Source organism: Amblyraja radiata, chromosome 25 (genome assembly GCF_010909765.2).
Source record: "Amblyraja radiata isolate CabotCenter1 chromosome 25, sAmbRad1.1.pri, whole genome shotgun sequence".
In the NCBI taxonomy this organism is placed as follows: domain Eukaryota; kingdom Metazoa; phylum Chordata; class Chondrichthyes; order Rajiformes; family Rajidae; genus Amblyraja; species Amblyraja radiata.
Window position 1 is genome coordinate 4,852,622 of NC_045980.1, and position 20,279 is coordinate 4,872,900.

General features: G+C 42.3%; 1 protein-coding gene across 2 annotated transcripts in view; it reads right to left on the minus strand.

The window, feature by feature from the left end:
• nos1 (nitric oxide synthase 1) overlaps window positions 1-20,279 on the minus strand; it is a 127,444-nt gene that overhangs the window by 1,901 nt on the left and 105,264 nt on the right. Inside the window, exons 22-27 of one of the 2 annotated variants that reach the window (XM_033043108.1) lie at window positions 18,914-19,124; window positions 15,796-15,883; window positions 11,677-11,798; window positions 10,789-10,937; window positions 6,397-6,591; window positions 4,194-4,312 (exon numbers count right to left, since the gene is read on the minus strand). In XM_033043108.1, the coding sequence (XP_032898999.1) occupies window positions 4,194-4,312; window positions 6,397-6,591; window positions 10,789-10,937; window positions 11,677-11,798; window positions 15,796-15,883; window positions 18,914-19,124 (884 nt within the window). Of the gene's footprint in view, window positions 1-4,189; window positions 4,313-6,396; window positions 6,592-10,788; window positions 10,938-11,676; window positions 11,799-15,795; window positions 15,884-18,913; window positions 19,125-20,279 lie in introns of those variants that run through there. The other variant, XM_033043109.1, reaches the window with a different exon arrangement.

The window sequence follows — 20,279 nt, forward strand, 5'->3', positions numbered from 1 at the left end:
GCAACAGCTCTACCAGCTAACTCAAATGAGTTAGGGACCCCATTAATTTCAATGAGGAATTCTAGACCTGTTGATTTGTAGGCAAAAGGGAAATTACTTTAAAAAATGATTTAGTTGAATCTTTTGAATAACTTTTTGAATATTTATGTTCTTAATTAATTTTGTTTTTTAATGTTTGAACTATATTTTTGTTTAATTATTTACAATTAAAAAAAATCATTTTGAAATATTTCTGAATGATAATTCTCCAGGTGCTTTGCACATGTGTGGCCATTAAACTGATAATTTCATGGTCCAACATTTTAGGATACATTTTCATTCGGATAAGCAAGCACAACATTTCTGCTCTGCATTGGCTAGCACCATGAACAATTGAGAACTTAGAGTCACATTACACCATACACATGATTAAGCAATAATTTCATGGCTGTATAACATGCAGCCACATACCAGGAATAATCCCACAAAGTACTATTCTGATATTACATCTTGGTTTAATCACGACTTGCACTTGTAACATCCATGCACCTAATGATTGACTTTAGACTCACTATCTTCCCAAATTCAACTGTCACGACTCAGCATGTTGCTGTTTGTCATAAGTTCCAGGATTGAGATGAGAATGAATTTCTTCAACCAGAGGGTGGTAAGTCTTTGGAATTCTTTACCTATAACAGTTGTGGATGCAATATTGCTGAGTATATTCAGAGCATAAATCAGTAGATTTTTGTAAGTGAATCGAAGGATATGGGATTAGAATAAGATTGGATGCAATGGCAAGGATCAGCCACGATAGAGTCATAGGGTCATGGAGTCATACAGAATGGAAACAGGCTCACACATAGCACATGCCGACCAAGATGCCCCATGCCTCACTAGTCCCACCTGCCCACATTTGCCCCATTTTCCTCTGAACCTCACCTGTCCATGTGTCTGTCCAAATGTTTTTACATGCTGTAGTATTACCTATCTCATCTACCTCCTCTGGCAGCGTGTTACATATATCACCACCCTCTTTGTGAAAATGTTCCCATTATATTTTTTCCATCCCAACTTAAACCTATATCCTTTGGTTCTTGATTCCCCTACTCTGGGACTTTGTGCATCTACCCAATCTATTTCCCTCATGAACATACGCCTCTATAACATCACCCCTCAGCCTCCTATGCTTCAAAGAATAAAGTCCTAGCCTGCGCAACTTCTCATAGCTCAGGCGCTCAAGTCCTGGCAACATTCTTGTAAGTCTCCTCTGCACCCTTCCCACTTAACAACATCTTTCCCACAGCAAGATGACTAAAAACTGAACACAATACTCCAATTGTGGTCTCACCAATGTGTTGTACAACTTAACATAACATCCCAACTTCTATACTCAATACCCTCACAGATGAAAGCCAATGCGCCGAAAATCTTCTTCATCCCCTTATCTATCTGTTCTGCCACTTTCAAGGATATATTTACCTGCATTCCTCTGCTCTCCAGAGCCCTCCATTCACTGTGAAGATCTTGCTGTGGTTTGACTTCCCAAAATTAAACACTCCACACCTCTCTGCATTAAACTCCATTAACCATTCCTCAGCCCACTTGCCCAACTGATTAAAATCCTGCTGTTATTTTCGATAACCATCTTGGCTATTCATGGTACTACTTCCTTTAGTGTCATCTGCAAACTTACTTCTTATGGCAAACTAAACCTCTTATAGCAATGGGCCCAGCACCGATCACTGAGACACACCAATAGTCACAGGCCTCCAGTCCATAAAACAATCTTCTATCACTTTAATTCTCCTTCCCATTCCTACACAGATCTTTCTGTCCTAGGTCTCCTCCTTTGTCAGAGTGAGGCTAAATGCAAATTGGAGGAACAGCATCTCATATTTTGCTTGGGCAGCTTACAGCCCAGTGGTATGAATATGAGGAACTATTATATAATAGAACCGCTCGGATAGTGACTTTTATATAAGCTAGGCAATTTGCAAAAGAAAAGCTTAAGGTTTTCAGAAACATGTATCCTAGAGAAATAAAGTGCAATGAAACATACACACAGGGAAAGATGAATCAAAACATAGAAACGGCTAATCTGAACCTGCATAGCTTAGTTTATTGCTTTGAGGCAATTATAACACTGGAGGAAATTGTATTTGATATGACTTTGTGTTGAAGAATGGATAGCTGAATGGGGCCTCTTCTTAGGCCAGAGGTCATCTGCTCTTTCTCTCTGGCACATTCTTGAGCTGTGAGGGTTTTGCTGAGTTTGAGACAGAATTCAAGGCTGAGAGATAATAGACTCAAATTTAGCTTTGGCTAAATTAAATTATAATGAGATTGAGATAAGGGGTAGGATGTATATGAAGGGGATTAGTTGCTTGGAGATAAAAATAATTAGATTGATGGATATGTGACATTGCTATGTTTATAGAAAGTCGAAGAAGCAGATGTGATTCTGATGTAATTCTGAGTTGTGAATTTACGCTTTGTTCTGTAATATTTGTAAAATACCTTGTAGTGAGATTGGAAATCCAGCTTCCAGATAGCAGGAAAGGGGCTGCAAATTAGAATTAAGTTGTATCCTTGCACCAAACACTTATTAATTAGACAGATTTACGACCCGTGTATGCTTGGGTTGGGAGGTGTGTGTGTGTGTGTTTTGAACTTAGAAACTGGAAATTTGGCAAAACGCATATAATGAATGTTTTAAATACAAATGTAATAGTATTGTAAACTGTGTAAAATTGTAGTGAAACAATTTATGAAATGTATTGTCTTAGTAGAAATGTAAACATTACACTTTATTTAGATTTATAGAAATATCTTTCTTCTTGGTATGGAAAGTGTGTATGACTTGTGCGATCATTGTATTACATATGTATCTTATATTTTGAGGAGTGGTCTTTGATAATTGAGCCTACTGGGGTTTTGATGTGTTGAAATATAATAAGCAAAGTTATACCACAGGCAAACAAAGGTTATGAGGCCAGGGAAGGGGGATCATGTGACTGATATTGTAAATCACCAGAAGGACTCACATGATTGGTTACTAGCTTGTCATACCCTCTGTATCTGAAATGTCTAATACCTATATAAATGACATGAGTTCTATCAAAGTTACTCCTCTCTGGACCCGCCCCAGAGCATCAGCTCTGTGTTGGAAGGTTCAGAGACTAGTTTCAGCTGAATAAAGAATCGATTTCAACAGCTACAAGTGTTTGAGTCAAGTTGACTTTTGATTGACAAAATAACTCAGTTTAACAAATATTGATTTCTCTCACTTCAGGTAACCCCGGCATTTCCCCTCTCTCTATCCCTCCTCCACCCAAGTCGCACTAGCTTCTCATTTTCACCCTATAAACAGCTAACAATGGCCTGTTTCCTTTATCATTGTAACTTTTTTGCATATCTTTCATTCATTGTTCGTTATCTCTCCACATCACCGTCTATATCTCTAGTTTCCCTTATCGCTAACCAGTCTGAAGAAGGGTCTTGACCAGAAACGTCACCCATTCCTTCTCTCCAGTGATGCTGCCTGTCCTGCTCAGTTACTCCAGCTTTTTGTGACTATCTTCAATTATCACCCTCTGCTTCCTTTCATGAAGCCAATTTTTCATCCATTCGTCCACCTCTCCTCGAACCCATATGATCAAACCTTCCAGAGTTGCCTACCATTTGGAACCTTATTAAACGCTTTGCTGTAGTCCATATAGAAAGGTCAGCGGTTTTGTCCTCATCAATCTTTTTGGTTACTTCTTCTAAAAAGTCAATCAGATTCGTGAGACACGATCTTCCACATACAAAACCATGCTGACTATCCCTAATCAGCCCCAGTCTATCCAAAGGCAGGTACATCTTATTCCTCAGAATGATCATCAGCTTATTGAATAGCAGTGCAAGCCAGAAGACTGACTCCTACCACATATTTAAAATGTTTTCTTCTGCCTTGGGAATCACCCAAGCCCTTAGTTATATTTTCTCTAGTTTTATTTATTGATTTAATTAAAAAAGCGTTGAGTTTCTCCGTTGCATAATGCCCATTTCGGTATTTTAAAAATATGAACAAATGAATCTTTGCTTCGATTTGAATCCAGGGCTGGAATGTTTCAATAAATTCATTGCAGATGTTATAAACAATTCTTTGAACAATTCAACTTACCAACACTGTAATTTCAGCATAGTTACATTTTTATCTGTTAACTTACTCGTCTGAGTCTTTCTTGCTCTCTTCAATAAAAGCGATCGATTCTGATCGAAGACGATTAGTAACTTCATGCGTACGAAGAGTGACACCAAATATGTCCTCGTGATAACGGTTTTCATCCTGTGGTATTAAACAAGGCACAGGTAAACCATATTGCCAGCCAAGAATGCTGCCCTGTTTCAGGTGAAAAAAAATCATGTGCGGTTCGTGGTTCCTTTTGTGATTTTAATAAAGGTTGTCTTAAGGGCCTGTCCCACTTTCACAACCTAATTCACGACCTCTGCTGAGTTTGCTCTTGACTCACACTTACAGCATGGTCGTCAAGAGGCCATAGGAGGTGGTAGGAGGTCGTGATGCTAGTCGTAGGTATTCGTTGCATCAAGTAGGTCAGGGTGTTTTTCTAGCCTGATGAAAAATGTCCACGAGTAAAAAAAGGTCGTGAATTAGGTCGTGAAAGTGGGACAGGCCCTTAGTGACTCTGAAATCAGTAAACAGAAACAACATTTAAATAGATATGATAAATAACTAATTTGCAAAAAATCAAATCACTGTTACTACTAAAAGCACTCAATTACCAATCTTTTGGGAAGGTTCCATGCAATTGTTGTGGTCAGCTATCTTTAAGAGTCATGTTAATCAATGTTGGTCATCCCCAGTGTTACGTAAAGGTTCTGCTATTCATAGTTTGAACAGTTCACACATTGGAAATGTGGCTGTGAATCGAGTTCCCCCCTGGTAGACAATGTCTGCAATCCCAGAGCAGCCAGCAAATCTATCCCTCAATCTCCCCAACTCTCGTTCAAATTAATCGGTTCTACATAATTCAGGTGCTCATCAGCTGGGGAAGATCTGCACTCAATTTGGATCAAAAATAGCAGAGCGGGCCAGATTGAAAGATATTCAAATTAGTTGAGAGATACTGCGCAGAAACAGGCCCTTCAGCCCACCGAGTCTGCACCGAACAGCGACCCCCACACACTAATACTATCTTACACACACTAGGCACAATTTACAATAATACCAAGCCAATTTACCTACAAACCTGCAGGTCTTTGGAGTGTGGGCCACCAGAGATCCTGGAGAAAACCCACGTAAGTCTCGGGGAGAACGTACAATCTCTGTACAGACAAGCACCCATGGTCAGGATTCAACCTGGGTCTCTGGCGCAGTAAGGCAGCATCTTTACCACTGTGCCACCATGCACCCAAATTCATAATGGTGCAGATTGTTGAAGCAGAGAATCTTACAACTAGGAACATTAATAGAATTTTTAATTCGCACTTCAAGTGGTGTTATTTTAGTGACCCAATACCTAGAAATATGAATTGATGAAACCAACACAATAGAATGGTTTATCTCCATAACCAATGATTCTTAAGGATAGTGAAACAAATGTGGTTAACTACAGGTAATGTATGCATTTGTTCAAATTAGAATTCCATTGCGTAAAGAGAAAAAAATAGAGCAAAAGAAATAATTTGGAGAAAACCAATCCATTCACAGGGAGAATACGTAAATTTCACACAGACAGCACCAGAAGTTGGGATTGGATCCAAGTCTTTGGTTCGATGCTGCTGTGCTACACAAGTAAGGTCTAAAGTCAAGTGGTCTAAAGACAAGTAAGGTCTAAAGTGGTCTAAAGTCAAATTTCATTCCATTGGTTTCAATGATATTAATTGAAGAGACAGGTGTTCTTTTATGACTGAAGTATCTTTTATTTAGGATTGCAGTTATACAGGATGTTATACAGCCATGTTCATTAGTAATCATTCAATGCCACATGGTGTTTCATTTACCTGTTGTATTTGTATTTTGTCCACAAAGCATCAGTTATTATTTTCTAACTATTCTACAAAGTGATGAGCTTGAGGCTTTTAACACAGGGTCCAGCTCCTCGGGATGCATTGGTATAAATCCTAAACTGTGGCCTTTGTGATATTTCTAGACAATCTTGACAATGCGGAATGAAGGCATTAAAATCGTGGGAATGGAGGTTTCCCTTGATATTAATGAGAGAAAAACAAGGTGAATTCCTGATTTTTGCCCAAAATGTATCCTACATTCAGCAAAATTTAAAAAAAAAGCTCACTCTAAATTTGAATTCATGTCACCTATTGTGCAAACTAACTTGATAAAAATGGATTCCAAAAGTGATGCATTGGAAGCTACATGTTTTGAGGTTAATTGCTACATATAATCCTTACCCGTAGTTTGCTGATAAAGATCCCAGCATCTTCAAGTGACATCTTCCCCTGCTGTGCGAGGATGTGCTGAATGGTCTTCAAAACATCTCCTGCCATTGTAACATCTCCACAAACATATATGTGCCCACCTTGGTCTTGTAATAGTTCGACTATTTGGTCAGAATAATGTTCACGTAAAACATCTTGCACATATTTCTGAAATCAGACAGAGACTTCAATGTAACTGCAATTAGAGGCTGAGAAGGCTGAGGATGTTCGGAATGTCCCCAACAGCTCTCACCAACTACTACAGATGCTCCGTAGAAACCATTTTATCAGGATGCATCACAGCTTGGTTTGGGAACAGCTCCATCCAAGACCGCAAGAAATTGCAACAAATTGTGGACACAGCCCAGACCATCGCACAAACCAACCTCCCTTCCTTCCATTGACTCCATTTATACCTCACGCTAACTTGGCAAGGCCAGCAGCATAATGAAGGATGTCATACCCTGGTCACTCCCATCGGGCAAAACGTATTGAAGTGTGAAAACGCACACCTCCGGATTCAGGGACAGCTTCTTCACAGCTGTGATCAGGCGACTGAATCATCCTACCACAACCAGAGAGCAGTCCTGAACTACTGTCTACCTCATAGGTGACCCTTGGACTATTTATCATCGGACTTTACTGGCTTTACCTTGCACTAACTGTTATTCCTTTATCATGTATCTGTACACTGTGAATGGCTCGATTGTGATCATGTACTGTCTCTCCGCTGACTGGTTAGCACGCAACAAAAGCTTTTCACTGTACCTCAGACCACGTGACAATAATCTAAACTGAACTGAACTGAAATAAAGTTCAAATATTCAAATATTTAAATATTCAAATATGCAACAGAATTAAAGTGTTTGGTTCAGTTCAGTTCAGATGCTTGCATACACACTATGCCATTTTTTTCATTTGTTTAACTGGGTTTACCTCAATGAAAACATCTATTTAACATTATATTTTAAAAGCCAAAAAAAAGCCACAATTTACAAATTTGCATTGCAATAAATATTATGTTTGCAGAACTCTACATTTTCCCAATGTAACTATTGATCCATCATAAAATGTCTGGCTGCTTTACAGATGTAGCCAGTGTGCCATACTGGATCTAATCATTCAATAAAATATATACTGTACTTTGCAAGACAATGCTAAATAATCCCAATTAGCGCAGAGGCCTATTTAAACCCTTTCACTAGTTGATGGACATCCTTTCTTTGAGAGTCATGGAATCACAAGGCAAGGAAACGGGCTCTTCCACATAATACCTCAGTGCCGACCAAGGTGCCCCTTCTAAGCTTGTCCCATTTGCCTGCAATTAGCCCCTGTCCCTCTGAACCTTTCCTATTCATGTCCCTGTTCTCTCTCACAGCGCCCCTCCCAGCATACGCAGAAGGGAGAGGATGTTGAAAGATTGGCGCACCATCGAAGCTAACCCTGACCATCCCATCCATGCTGACTTGAACAATCTGCCCAACATGTGCCTGAAGTCCCGCAAACCCTTCTGGTCTTACGTTAAATCCCTGGAAAACTTTGACTCCAAGACTGAGTGGCGCAGAGCCTGGAAAGATGCCAAAACCAACAACGGAGAGGTTATCACAGACTCCACAGTGAAACCACCGGGTTTTGAACTCCATCCCAAGCGATGGCTAACCCTGATCAGAATCCGCACTCCCCATGCAAGAACAGCCCATCTCCTGCATAAATGGGGGATGACAGGCAGCCTTGCTTGCGACTGTGGGCATCCAGATCAGATCATCCCACTCATCGTGAATGACTGCTCACTGAGGCTTTTCCGTGGTGGCATCAAAGCCATCCAGTCACTGATGCTGTCCTGCCCTGGATGTCTACCCTTGATCTACAACTTTAGGCTGTGCACGCCAAACACAAGAAGAAGACCTGTCCAAGTGGCTGACAAGAGAAGTTAGGGATAGAATAAAACTAAAAGAAAAGATGTATAACACAGCAAAGAGTAGCCGGAAGCCAGAGGATTGGGAAACTTTCATAGGATAACAGAAGGAAACAAAACGGGCAATACGGGCTGAAAAGATGAAGTACGAAGGGAAGCTGGCCAGGACTATAAAGAAGGACAGTAAAAGCTTCTTTCGATATGTTAAGGGAAAAAAGAGTAGCAAAGTCAAATGTGGGTCCCTTGAAGGCAGACACGGGTGAAATTATTATGGGCAACAAGGAAATGGCAGAAGAGTTGAATAGGTACTTCGGATCTGTCTTCATTAAGGAAGACACAAACAATCTCCCTGATGTACTGGAGGACAGAGGATCTAAGGGGGTAGAGGAACTGAAATAAAATTTCATTAGGCGAGAAATAGTATTGGGTAGGCTAATGGGACTGAAGGATGATAAATCCCCTGGGCCTGATGGTCGGCATCCCAGGGTCCTCGGGGAGGTGGCTCTAGAAATAGTGGACGCATTGGTGATCATTTTCCAATGTTCAATAGATTCAGGACCAGTTTCTGTGGATTGGAGGAGAGCTAATGTTATCCCACTTTTCAAGAAAGGAGCGAGAGAGAAAACGGGGAATTACAGGCCAGTTAGACTAACTTCGGTGGTGGGAAATATGCTGGAGTCAATTATTAAAGAGGTAATAATGGGGCATTTGGATAGCAGTAAAAGGATTAGTCCAAGTCAACATGGATTTATGAAAGGGAAATCATGCTTGACTAATCTTCTGGAATTTTTTGAGGATGTGACTAAAATGGATGAAGGGGTGCCAGTGGATGCAGTGTATCTAGACTTTCAGAAAGCCTTTGATAAGGTCCCGCACGGGAGATTGGTGACTAAAATTAGAGCACATGGTATTGGGGGTAGGGTGTTGACATGGATAGAAAATTGGTTGGCAGACAGGAAGCAAAGAGTAGGAGTGAATGGGTACTTTTCAGAATGGCAGGCAGTGGCGAGTGGAGTGCCGCAAGGCTCGGTGTTGGGGCCGCAACTGTTTACCATATATATTAATGATTTGGAAGAGGGAATTAGGAGCAACACTAGCAAGTTTGCGGATGACACAAAGCTGGGTGGCAGTGTGAACTGTGAAGAGGATGATAGGAGGTTGCAGGGTGACCTGGACAGGTTGAGTGTGTGGGCAGATGTGTGGCAGATGCAGTATAATATAGATAAATGTGAGGTTATCCACTTTGACGGCAAAAACAAGGGGGCAGATTATTATCTCAATGAGGTTAGGTTAGGTAAGGGGGAGATACAGCGAGACCTGGGTGTCCTTGTACACCAGTCACTGAAAGTTGGCTTACAGGTACAGCAGGCAGTGAAGAAAGCTAATGGAATGTTGGCCTTCATAACAAGAGGATTTAAGTATCGGAGTAAAGAGGTTCTTCTGCAGTTGTATAGGGCTCTGGTGAGACCACATCTGGAGTATTGTGTACAGTTTTGGTCTCCTAATTTGAGGAAGGACATCCTTGTGATTGAGGCAGTGCAGCGTAGGTTCACGAGATTGATCCCTGGGATGGCGGGACTGTCATATGAGGAAAGATTGAAAATACTAGGCTTGTATTCACTGGAGTTTAGAAGGATGAGGGGAGATCTTATAGAAACATACAACATTATAAAAGGACTGGACAAGCTAGATGCAGGAAAAATGTTCCCAATGTGGGGCGAGTCCAGAACCAGGGGCCACAGTCTTAGAATAAAGGGGAGGTAATTTAAGACTGAGGTGAGAAAAAACTTTTTCACCCAGAGAGTTGTGAATTTATGGAATCCCCTGCCACAGAGGGCAGTGGAGGCAAATTCACTGGATGGATTTAAGAGAGAGTTAGATAGAGCTCTAGGGGCTAGTGGAGTCAAGGGATATGGGGAGAAGGCAGGCACGGGTTATTTATAGGGGATGATCAACCATGATCACAATGAATGGCGGTGCTGGTTCGAAGGGCCGAATGGCCTCCTCCTGCACCTATTTTCTATGTTTTCTATGTCTTTTATGGTACCTGCCTCAACTATCTCCTCTGGCAGCTTGATCTATATACCCACCACTTTCTGACTGAAAATGTTGCTCCTCAGATTCCTATGAAAACTTGCTTAAACCTTAAACCTCTTAAACATCTTAAACCTAATACTTCCGGTTCTTGATTCCCCTACCCTGGATAAAAGTCTCTTTGCATTCATCCTATCTATTCCATAATTTTATACACCTCTGTAAGGTCACCCCTCAGCCTCCTGAGCACAAGGACTGTAGTTCTAGCCTGCCCAACCTTTCCCGACAGCTCAAACCCTCGAGTCCTGGCAACAGGATTTTATAAATTAAGGATTAAAATTTCTTGTCACTAAATGTGAGCATCTTCACATCAACAAATAATATTGGAGCTTTAGCACAGGCAGACATCTCCATACCTTAGGTTTTCCTGGTTCACGAGAGTAAGCTGTGTGAAGTTCCTTAAATACACCTTTATTTTTTACATGGATGGTCTCTTCTCGATAGATGTGGTCAATATGTGATTGTCGGCAGCCAAACACAAGTGTCATGGGTCCTGCTTTCATACCTAAAATTACATAAATAAGATTATAAACTTTCTTGAAGAAATGTAACTAAAATAATTCTGACACCAGGGGGAGGTAGATATCTTTCAGCTCTTGATTTCTTGGTAAAACAATTGAAAGAGGATGTAACGTGACCTAACAATTTGTTCCTCCTCGTTTTATGTAGGGCTAATTGTACCTCTGGCCAATTGAAGTTTGTTTGTCACTGAAGTTCATGGAGACATTTAGAATGAAGAAAGATTGTACATATAAGGAAAGACTGAGATATATGGTTGAATGTGGTCAGATTAGCGTCAAAGACTGGTCAGAGTGGATGATGAGAGGAGATCTCTGGCATAAAGAAGAATGAAATGCTCCATAATATCCCATCCCTTCTCCCATTCCTTTCCTTATTCAGATCAATGACCACATCCAGTTTAGCCATTTACTTTCTTTGAAATGTAGACCCTCAGTGGGAGCTGTTTAACGAAGGTGGATGTCTTTCCAGTTCCCCCCTTTACAGCCACAAACAACTGTAGATGCTGAAATCTTGAGCAAAAAGCAGACAGCTGGAGTAACTCCACAGGCCTGGCAGCATCTGTGAAGGGAAATGTGCCGATATGGGTTATATTTGAGACTGAAGAACGGTTCCCACCCAAAATGGTGCCTGTCCATTTCCCACCACAGATGTTGCCCGACCCGCTGAAGTTCCCCAGCAGTGTGTTTGTTCCCTCTCTTGATTATGCTATGTTGGTGACCTACCGTTGTGTTCGACATAATACATGCGCTGCTGCCAGAAGCTTCTGAAGGGTGCAATTCCTGTTCCTGGGCCAATTAAGAAGCAAGGAACCAACGGATCTTTTGGTAACCTGAAAGATGGTGCGCTGCATCGAAATAGATACACTGAGTTAACGCAGGTCTTTGTTACTGGGTACAAATATTACTCAGTTTTAATTGCTGGATGATCGCACATGACAATAAAGAAACCATTGACTATTGATATTTATAGCGGTGTATTTCCACTTTTTTGGTTATTCAGATTGTTTCATTGTAAAGTTAGTAGTCCGATTAGTGAATATCCTATGTTGGAGCCACTTGGCGCTGCTGGTAGAGCTGCTGCCTCATAGTGCCAGAGATCTGGGTTCAATCCAGACCTCTGCTGCTGTCTGTGTGGTGATTGCATGTTCCCCCTGTGACCACGTGGGTTTTCTCTGGGTGCTCCAGTTCCCTCCAACATCTCAAGGATGAGCGTGTCGGCAGGTAAATTGGCCACTGTAAATTGCTCCTGGTGTGGAGATAAAGGGAATAATCTGGAGGGAGTTGATGGGAATATGGAAATAATTAAAAATGTGATGAGTGGGTGGTTGGTTGATGGTTGGTGTGGCCTCTGTGGGATGAAGTCCCTGTTTGGTACTGTTCTGAGAGTTTTTCTTAGGTACAGTAAATGTTCCATTCTCTTAGGAGACATAAATGAGTCCGTGGCTTCTTATCGGATTTTATTCAAGTAAAATTAGAGAAAATCAGATGAATACTACAACCCATATAGCTAAGGTCCAGCAAGGAAGAATGCAGGTCCATGAAGCCAAGAACCACTTGGGCCCACTGACACTATGATGATAGATATTAAAGTGGAGGGGAGGCAACCAAGGTAGTCATGAATGATCTAAAGTGCAATCATCAACAATCTCCTTCAACAATGAATGCAGGTAAAATAATTCTGAGAAAATGAATGCTGTAATCTTGTTCCACATTAAAATCAGAGATCCTGGTCATGTTCACAAGATCTCTTCTCGCTGCTAACATAGGGAAAAAAGTACAGGAGCATGATAATAGGGTTGCCAACTTTCTCACTCCCAAATAAGGGACAAAAGGCAGGGCCGGACACGGCGCTCCGACCACACAGTCCCCTCGACCCGAGTAGGAGCAGTCAAATATAGGACAAGGGCGGTCTCGTATGGGACAAACCAATTTAGCCCAAAATACGGGATGTCCCGGCTAATACGGGACAGTTGGCAACCTCACCTGGTAACCTGATGGCTGCTGCAAGTAAGAGTTTTTTGTTCTTTCATGTCCAGTAAACGCTCTTGAAATTCCTGAAACTTTCTTGAAACTCTTGAACTGCATCAGTGTGCAACCTTTGGGCTTGATAAAAACTCATCTTATACCTGTACTTTCATCCAGAGTGCTATTATTATTTTTTTGTTTTTTACCTGCATCATCGTCTTTTCCCTCACTCAATATAAACTTTAGGGGTCCTATGCAAAGTTGTGATTGTGAGTGGTCTAATGGACATAAAAGATTAATGTAAGGTTCAATTTAACTGTGTGCTTGGACGGCCCCGATCTTTCCATGATCTCTCCATGAGAGCTTAAGGTTCCATGGGACATCGCAGCCACACTTTTCTGCAGTTTACTTGTTAGTACGCGTGGAGTCTGGAGAAAGATAATCAGCAATTCTTCTCCAGTTAACCAGGGATGCACGGAATGGTCTTGACTGCCTGACTGACAACTGCTTAGAGGTATAAATATCCTCAAGAACCATTTCTTGTTCCTTGCACTTATACCTCACATCAAACTTCTAATGGAGCTCGCTCATCTTCTGTACCTCTGAACTGGCAAGTCATTGACCTCAGATGTGCAGAGGACCATGTGAAAGGACTTCGCACAAGCTGATGATGTCCTCGCTACGGATTACAGGAGGCATTTGGGTTAAGTGTTTAAAAAAAAAAATATAATAATAAAATAAATATAATAACAAAAGAGCGCTAATTTGATTTGATGAAGTTTTAAAATTAATAGCACAAGCAAATTTAACAAATATGGGTCATGGCAATTACAGATATGGGTCTATCCTGTTCAATTAACGACACCTGGAGGCTGCAGCGAATCGTCCGATCAGCAGAGAAGATTATTGGCTGCAACCTTCCCTCCATTGATGAACTGTACACTGCAAGGGCCAGGAAGCGAGCGGGCAAGATCATCTCTGACCCCTCTCACCCTGGCCACAAACTCTTTGAATCACTTCCTTCTGGAAGGCGACTCCGGACTGTCAAAGCCGCCACAGCCAGACATAAAAACAGTTTTTATCCACGAGTAGTTGCTCTACTCAAAAGCCAAAAATCTGTAGCCTCGCTTTGATCTGGTATTTTGTTGGTTCACATGCTTGATCAATGGTGTTTTATCATTAATGTTTTATTATTATTAATGTTTAGTGTTTTCTGAGTCATTCGTAACTGTCACTGTATGTCACGTTGTTACTTGTGGGCGGAGCACCAAGGCAAATTCCTTGTATGTGAATACTTGGCCAATAAACTTACTTACTTACTTAACCAATTACTATATTAGTGGGTATCAAAGTGGTATCATACTGTAGCAAAGTTTAGTGATGGTTGATAAGTGGAATAAATTTAAATAAAATGCATATTAATTTCTTGATTATAACCAATTGGTTTAAGAATACCCTTCTAATTCACGAATAGATATATTAGTGAATTAATAGAGTATTAGTAAGAGTAAAGAACTAGTCCTTTTCATCAGCTTGTAACCATATTCCTTCAAGTCCTTCATCGACTAAGAGGTTCATGGTAGAGAGGATGGGGGATGAAAGATTTAATCTAAAAACGTGAAAACTATTAGTCTAGGCCTTTTGAAAGTATTTTTATTATCTTCTTTTTATGTGATTAAAAGGGACAAACAGTGAGATCTTGAATAACCTGATCATAAAACTGCATGTCACCCTTAATGGTTTAATGGATTTGTTAACAAAGGTTCATCCAGTCACTTTCCCTTATATCCCATTAAAGCTTTTTTTTAAACAAGTCGGTATCTTCATTACTGTGCACAAAAGAAAGAAAATCCTTTCAAGTGCAATTATTAATGCCCCGAATACCTGCACCAGGAGCGGTTTCATAAGTCACCCAGTGAATAGGTATTCACACAAGGCCAACACTGATATCAGCAATGCCAATGTTGTGTCCTTTAATCAAGGGAAAGGGTCACTTAGTTATTCTAACATGTAAGAGGCACATCACTGCATTTATCAGTCCATTAAAGATGCACAGAGGGAGCTCACTGAAGCCTGCCAAACCCCCCTATTTCCCCTCCCCCATCGCCCCTCACCCTCCCCCTAATCCCTCATCCCCCCTCCCCTCCCCCTAATCCCTCATCCCCCCTCCCCCTCCCCCTAATCCCTCATCCCCCCCCCCCCCCCCCCTAATCCCCCACCCCCCCCCCCCCCCCCCCTAATCCCTCATCCACACCCCCCCCCCCCCCATCCACACTGTGTGATGGGGCCTCCCACCACTCTATGGCTCTGAGTGTATTGGGTGCTTGGAGTGGAGGCATTCTGTTAATGCAAAGGCTGGGTGATTCCATTTAGACACTGTGAAAGGCTCAGGCTGCTGTAAGGCTGCTGGATCAATTGGAGGACAGGTGGAAGACTGGAAAATGGTCAGCTTCCCACTCCCCCGAAAAGTAAAGCCTACACCGACCCACAGTTACTGCAGTGAACACTCACAGTGCTTAGACACTCTGACACCCTATCTGGACCCAGTAACCAAGGAAAAGGGATGTTTAAGAAGGAACTGCAGATGTTGGAAAAATCGAAGGTAGATAACAATGGTGGAGAAACTCAGCGGGTGAGGCAGCATCTATGGAGCGAAGGAATAGGTGACGTTTCAGGTCGAGACCCTTGTGCTCAAAGATCATAGAGGTCGCTCTATCATCTTTGCTTGTGCTTACACACGCACACGCACACACAGACAAAGAAAAGTCTGACACATCTTTGCCAACATTTCTTTCCAAATTCATGTAAGAATGTGCTGCAAGAATCTCTGAACTTCAGAGAACTGTTAAATTTCATCCCTTTTCGAAAGCTAATTACCCTCTGACAAAGCACGGCACCATTTCGTCGCTGTCTATCCTGTTCAGCCACGAAGAGCAGACTCCATGATGTAACGATCCTTCACCATCTGTAAACAAAGATAACAGCTCATTGTCAGGGTCTACTTGTAAAGAGAAGATAGACACAAACAGCTGGAGTAACTCAGCGGGTCAGGCAGCATCTCTGGATAAAAGGAATAGGTGACGTTTTGGGTTGAGACTCGTAACGTCTCGACCCGTAACGTCACCTATTCCTTATCTCCAGAGATGTTGTCTGACCCCCTGAGTTACTCCAGCTTTTTGTGTCTATCTTCGGTTTAAACCAACATTTGCAGTTCCTTCCCACACATTTCTACTTTTAAAGATATTGGAGCATGTATCAGCTGTTTCCTTTGTGTAAATGGAGTGTTACATCTATTTTGAAATGTCACAGGTAGGGAGTGGCAATCTAACATTGAGACAGAGCATGCACCCACAATCATAATGAATGGTAGCAGGAACAAGAGGAACTCAAGAATCAAGAGAGCTTTATTATCATGTGACCCAGAGGACAATGAAATCCTCGCTTGCTGCAGCACAACAGAATATGTAAACATAATACAGAACAGGAGATAAAAGTTCACTGTGTCTATATGATCTACTCCTGCCCCCTGATTGTGTGCTTGTATCTAAATGAACAAAACAATGGTGCAAACCAATCTAATTACTTTAAAAAATATCATTCACCAATTTATTATGTTTTTATGAGCTCCTCCGATTGGGTGTTGAGGCTGAAGGTGGCAGCCATTGAGCAGACCAAAAATGAGTCAATCTACTGCTGCGCAACCAGGGGAAGCACGGTGGTGCAGCGGTAGAGTTGCTGCCTAACGGGCCTGCCCCACTTAGGCGACTTTTTAAGCGACTACAGGAGACCGTGCGGTCGCTACATGGTGGCCACATGTTCGCGGGTGGTTGCCGGGGAGTCACCTTCATGGTCGTGAGGAGTTCCCGCATTCTCGGAAATAGTCGCGGCCTCATTCTGGTGACCTGAATGAAGTCGCCATGGAGAGTAGCGAGAATTCTTGTGCTGACCGGTGAATTTCATTGGCTCATTGGCTCATTGGCTCATTGGGGAAAATAAATTGTGAACAGTAGTTTTCAGAACCAAGGATAACCGACTGATAATGTTAATGTCCGCCGAGCATCACAGCCGTGTATCTCTGGCCTTAAAAGTTGTCTCCACTCCTTTTCCCCACCCCGTCTCTCCCTTCTCCCCCCTCTCTCTCCCCTCTCCCTCCCCCTTTTAAAGGAGTTAAGTGACCCTTCCCGTACACTGTGCTTTCACCGTCTTAATTACAGCGCCAACCTTCCTGTTCATCGTGTTGTGTGTCTGTACCACATTGGCTTTGCACCGTGTGAATTTCACTCAGACAGCGTTCCCCCCGCTTGCCCTGTCCCCCGCCTGCATAACTGACTGGTGAAGGAAACGATGTGTGTATGTGTGTGTGTGTGTGTGTGTGTGTGTGTGTGTGTGTGTGTGTGTGTGTGTGTGTGTGTGTCACTCTGGCAGTCGCCGTTCCAGTCGCTGTTCCAGTTGCCGGTTTTTCAGCGACCGGCTACGACTTGACAGTCGCCTGAAAAATCATATAATTGGGACAGGCCCATTACAGCGCTTGCAATGCCAGAGACCAGGGTTCGATCCTGACTTCGGGTGCTGTCTGTACGGAGTTAGAACGTTCTCCCCATGACCGCGGGAATTTTCTCTGAGATCTTTGATTTCCTCTCACACGCAAAGACCATATTCTTTCATTTTAATCATTCTATCACAAAAACAACCACAGTCCCTCAGGGCAGGGAGCGCTAACATCAAGTCGAACGTTGAAGGAACCTGACTGATCACTGCCAAACCACTATACAACTTGGTAAGAGACCAACATTCTCTTACCAACATTGTATTTTGAGGATTATCACCACACTCTGTTACATAAAATCAACATCTCATTATATTCGTGCCTTCATTGGACGGTGACTTTCAATACATGAATCATTTACTTTGTTCATTCTTTGTGCAGTGGATTACAATTTAACAGCTTAGGGTCTGTCCCACTGCGGCAACCTAATTGGCGAGTTTAGAAGAGTTTTGAAGAGTTTGAAAAAGTGTCATGTTGAAGACCTCCTTCGACCTCCTTCTATGTGGAAGACTATCTACGACTACCTTCGATTATCTTCGACTACCCGCGATTACCTACGAATAACATGCCGACCTACTACGACCTACTTCGACTAAACCTACGCGTAAAAAAATATCGATTTTTTTCTATGGCGACCTTTTTTTCCTCGCGGGCATTTTTCAGCATGTTGAAAAAAACGCTGCGACATAGCTGAGGCCTCGAGTACGTGGGGACTACTTTCAAGCACGAAGGAGAGTTACAAAGACCTCCTAGGACCTCGTGTCAACCATGCTACGAGTATGAGGCAAACTCTTCTAAACTCGCCAATCAGGTCGCCGCAGTGGGACAGCCCCTTTAATGTTTCCTATTGTTTATCATATGGATGGTTTTATAAGTTCATAAGCTCATAAGTGATATGAGCAGAATTAGGCCATCTGGCCCATCAATACTCCGCTTCAATCATGGCTGATCTAACTCTCCCCCTCAACCACGTTCTCCTGCCTTTTCCCCATAACCCCTGACACCCATACTAACCAAGAATCTATCTATATCTGCGTTAAAAATATCCTTTGACTTGGCCTCCACAGCGTTCTGTGGCAATGACGCTGACTAAACCACCCTCTGACTAAAGAAATTCCTTCTCATCTCCTTCAGGGACATCCTTTTTATTCAGAAGCTGTGACCTCTGGTCCTAGACTCTCCCACTAGTGAAAACATCCTCTCCACATCCACTCTATGCAAGCCTTACACTGTTTGGTAAGTTTAAATGATATCCCCCCCTCATCCTTTAACCTGGATGGCGTTACATTGTCCTTCATGCTTGACTATAATCCATTAAGGATTGGTTCCCTTCCCCAAAGCTGCCATGAACATAATATTCATATTTCCAGTCCTCTTAAAATTACACTATTACGAAGCACAGCTGTTTGGCAATGATGAATACATCTCTCCTACTTTTGATGCATGTACCTCTTGTATGATACGAAACCACAGCCACTGTGAGGTGAATCTCATCTGGGTACAGGTCAGGGGATGAGCTGATTGAGTAATATCGAGGCTGCAGCAGAGGAAGCTGTGTAAGCAACAGCGTTGCTGGCACTTGCACAGAGGGAAATTCTTCCAGCACTTCCACGATGGTTGGGTTATTGTACCACTTCCATTCCTCGTACTCCTTCAAGCCCTGTCAACGGAAGGCATAGCTCTTATCCAGTGTGTTATCATTAAGTTAATTGATTATTGAAAGGTGAGATCCATCATAGACTAAACAATGTCATTACGATGCAAAACATGGTCATAAATTAAAAGTTGCTAGAACTCTGAGCCCTGTTGCTGGATCAGATTAAAATAAAACGAGTACAAGACAGTTTGTAAAAGCAAGCACAAGCAGACAATGAGAAATTAAAGCTTTGGAGTGTTTGTTAGATTGTTAGTCATGGTCATGTCAATGTACGACCCCTCCAATACAAAGTCTAATTTTATTAGTTGCTCTTTGAAGTATTGCTGTCTTGTGTGGAGCTTGGGTAAGGACTGACAAGGTGAATGAAGGAAGGAATAGCTTTAGTGGCCAAGTATTCACATACAGGGTACAAGGAATTTGCCTTGGTGCACCGCCCGCAAGTGACAATATGACATACAGTGACAGTTAGGAATGACACATAAAACATTAAACATTAACAATAAAACATTATTGATTAAACATGTGAATTAAATAAAATACCCGAGCAAAAGGAGGCTACAGATTTTTGGTTATTGAGTAGAGCTACTACTCGTGGAAAAAAAAGCTGTTTTTATGTCTGGCTGTGGCAGCTTTGACAATCTGGAATAGCCTTCCAGAGGGAAGTGATTCAAAGAGTTTGTGGCCAGGGTGAGAGGGGTCAGAGATGATCTTACCCGCTCGCTTCCTGGCCCTTGCAGTATACAGTTCGTCAATGGAGGGAAGGTTGCAGCCAATAACCTTCTCAGCTGATCGAACGATTCGCTGTAACCTCCGGGTGTCGTGCTTGGTGGCTGAGCCAAACCAGACCATGATGGAGAAGGTGAGGACAGACTCTATGATCGCCATGTAGAATTGGACCATTTGCCTGTGGCAGATTGTGCCTCCTCAGCTGCTGCAGGAAGTACATCTTCTCTTGTGCCTTTTTGACTGTGGTCGATGGTGGCCCCCCCCATTTAAGGTCCTTGGAGATGATGGTTCCCAGAAACTTAAAAGACTCCACAGATGTGACTGTGGTGTTGATGATGGTGAGTGGGGTGAGGGGAGGGGGAGCTCTCCTAAATTCTACACTCAATTCCATTGTCTTAAGAGCATTGAGCTCCAGGTTGTTGCGATGGCACC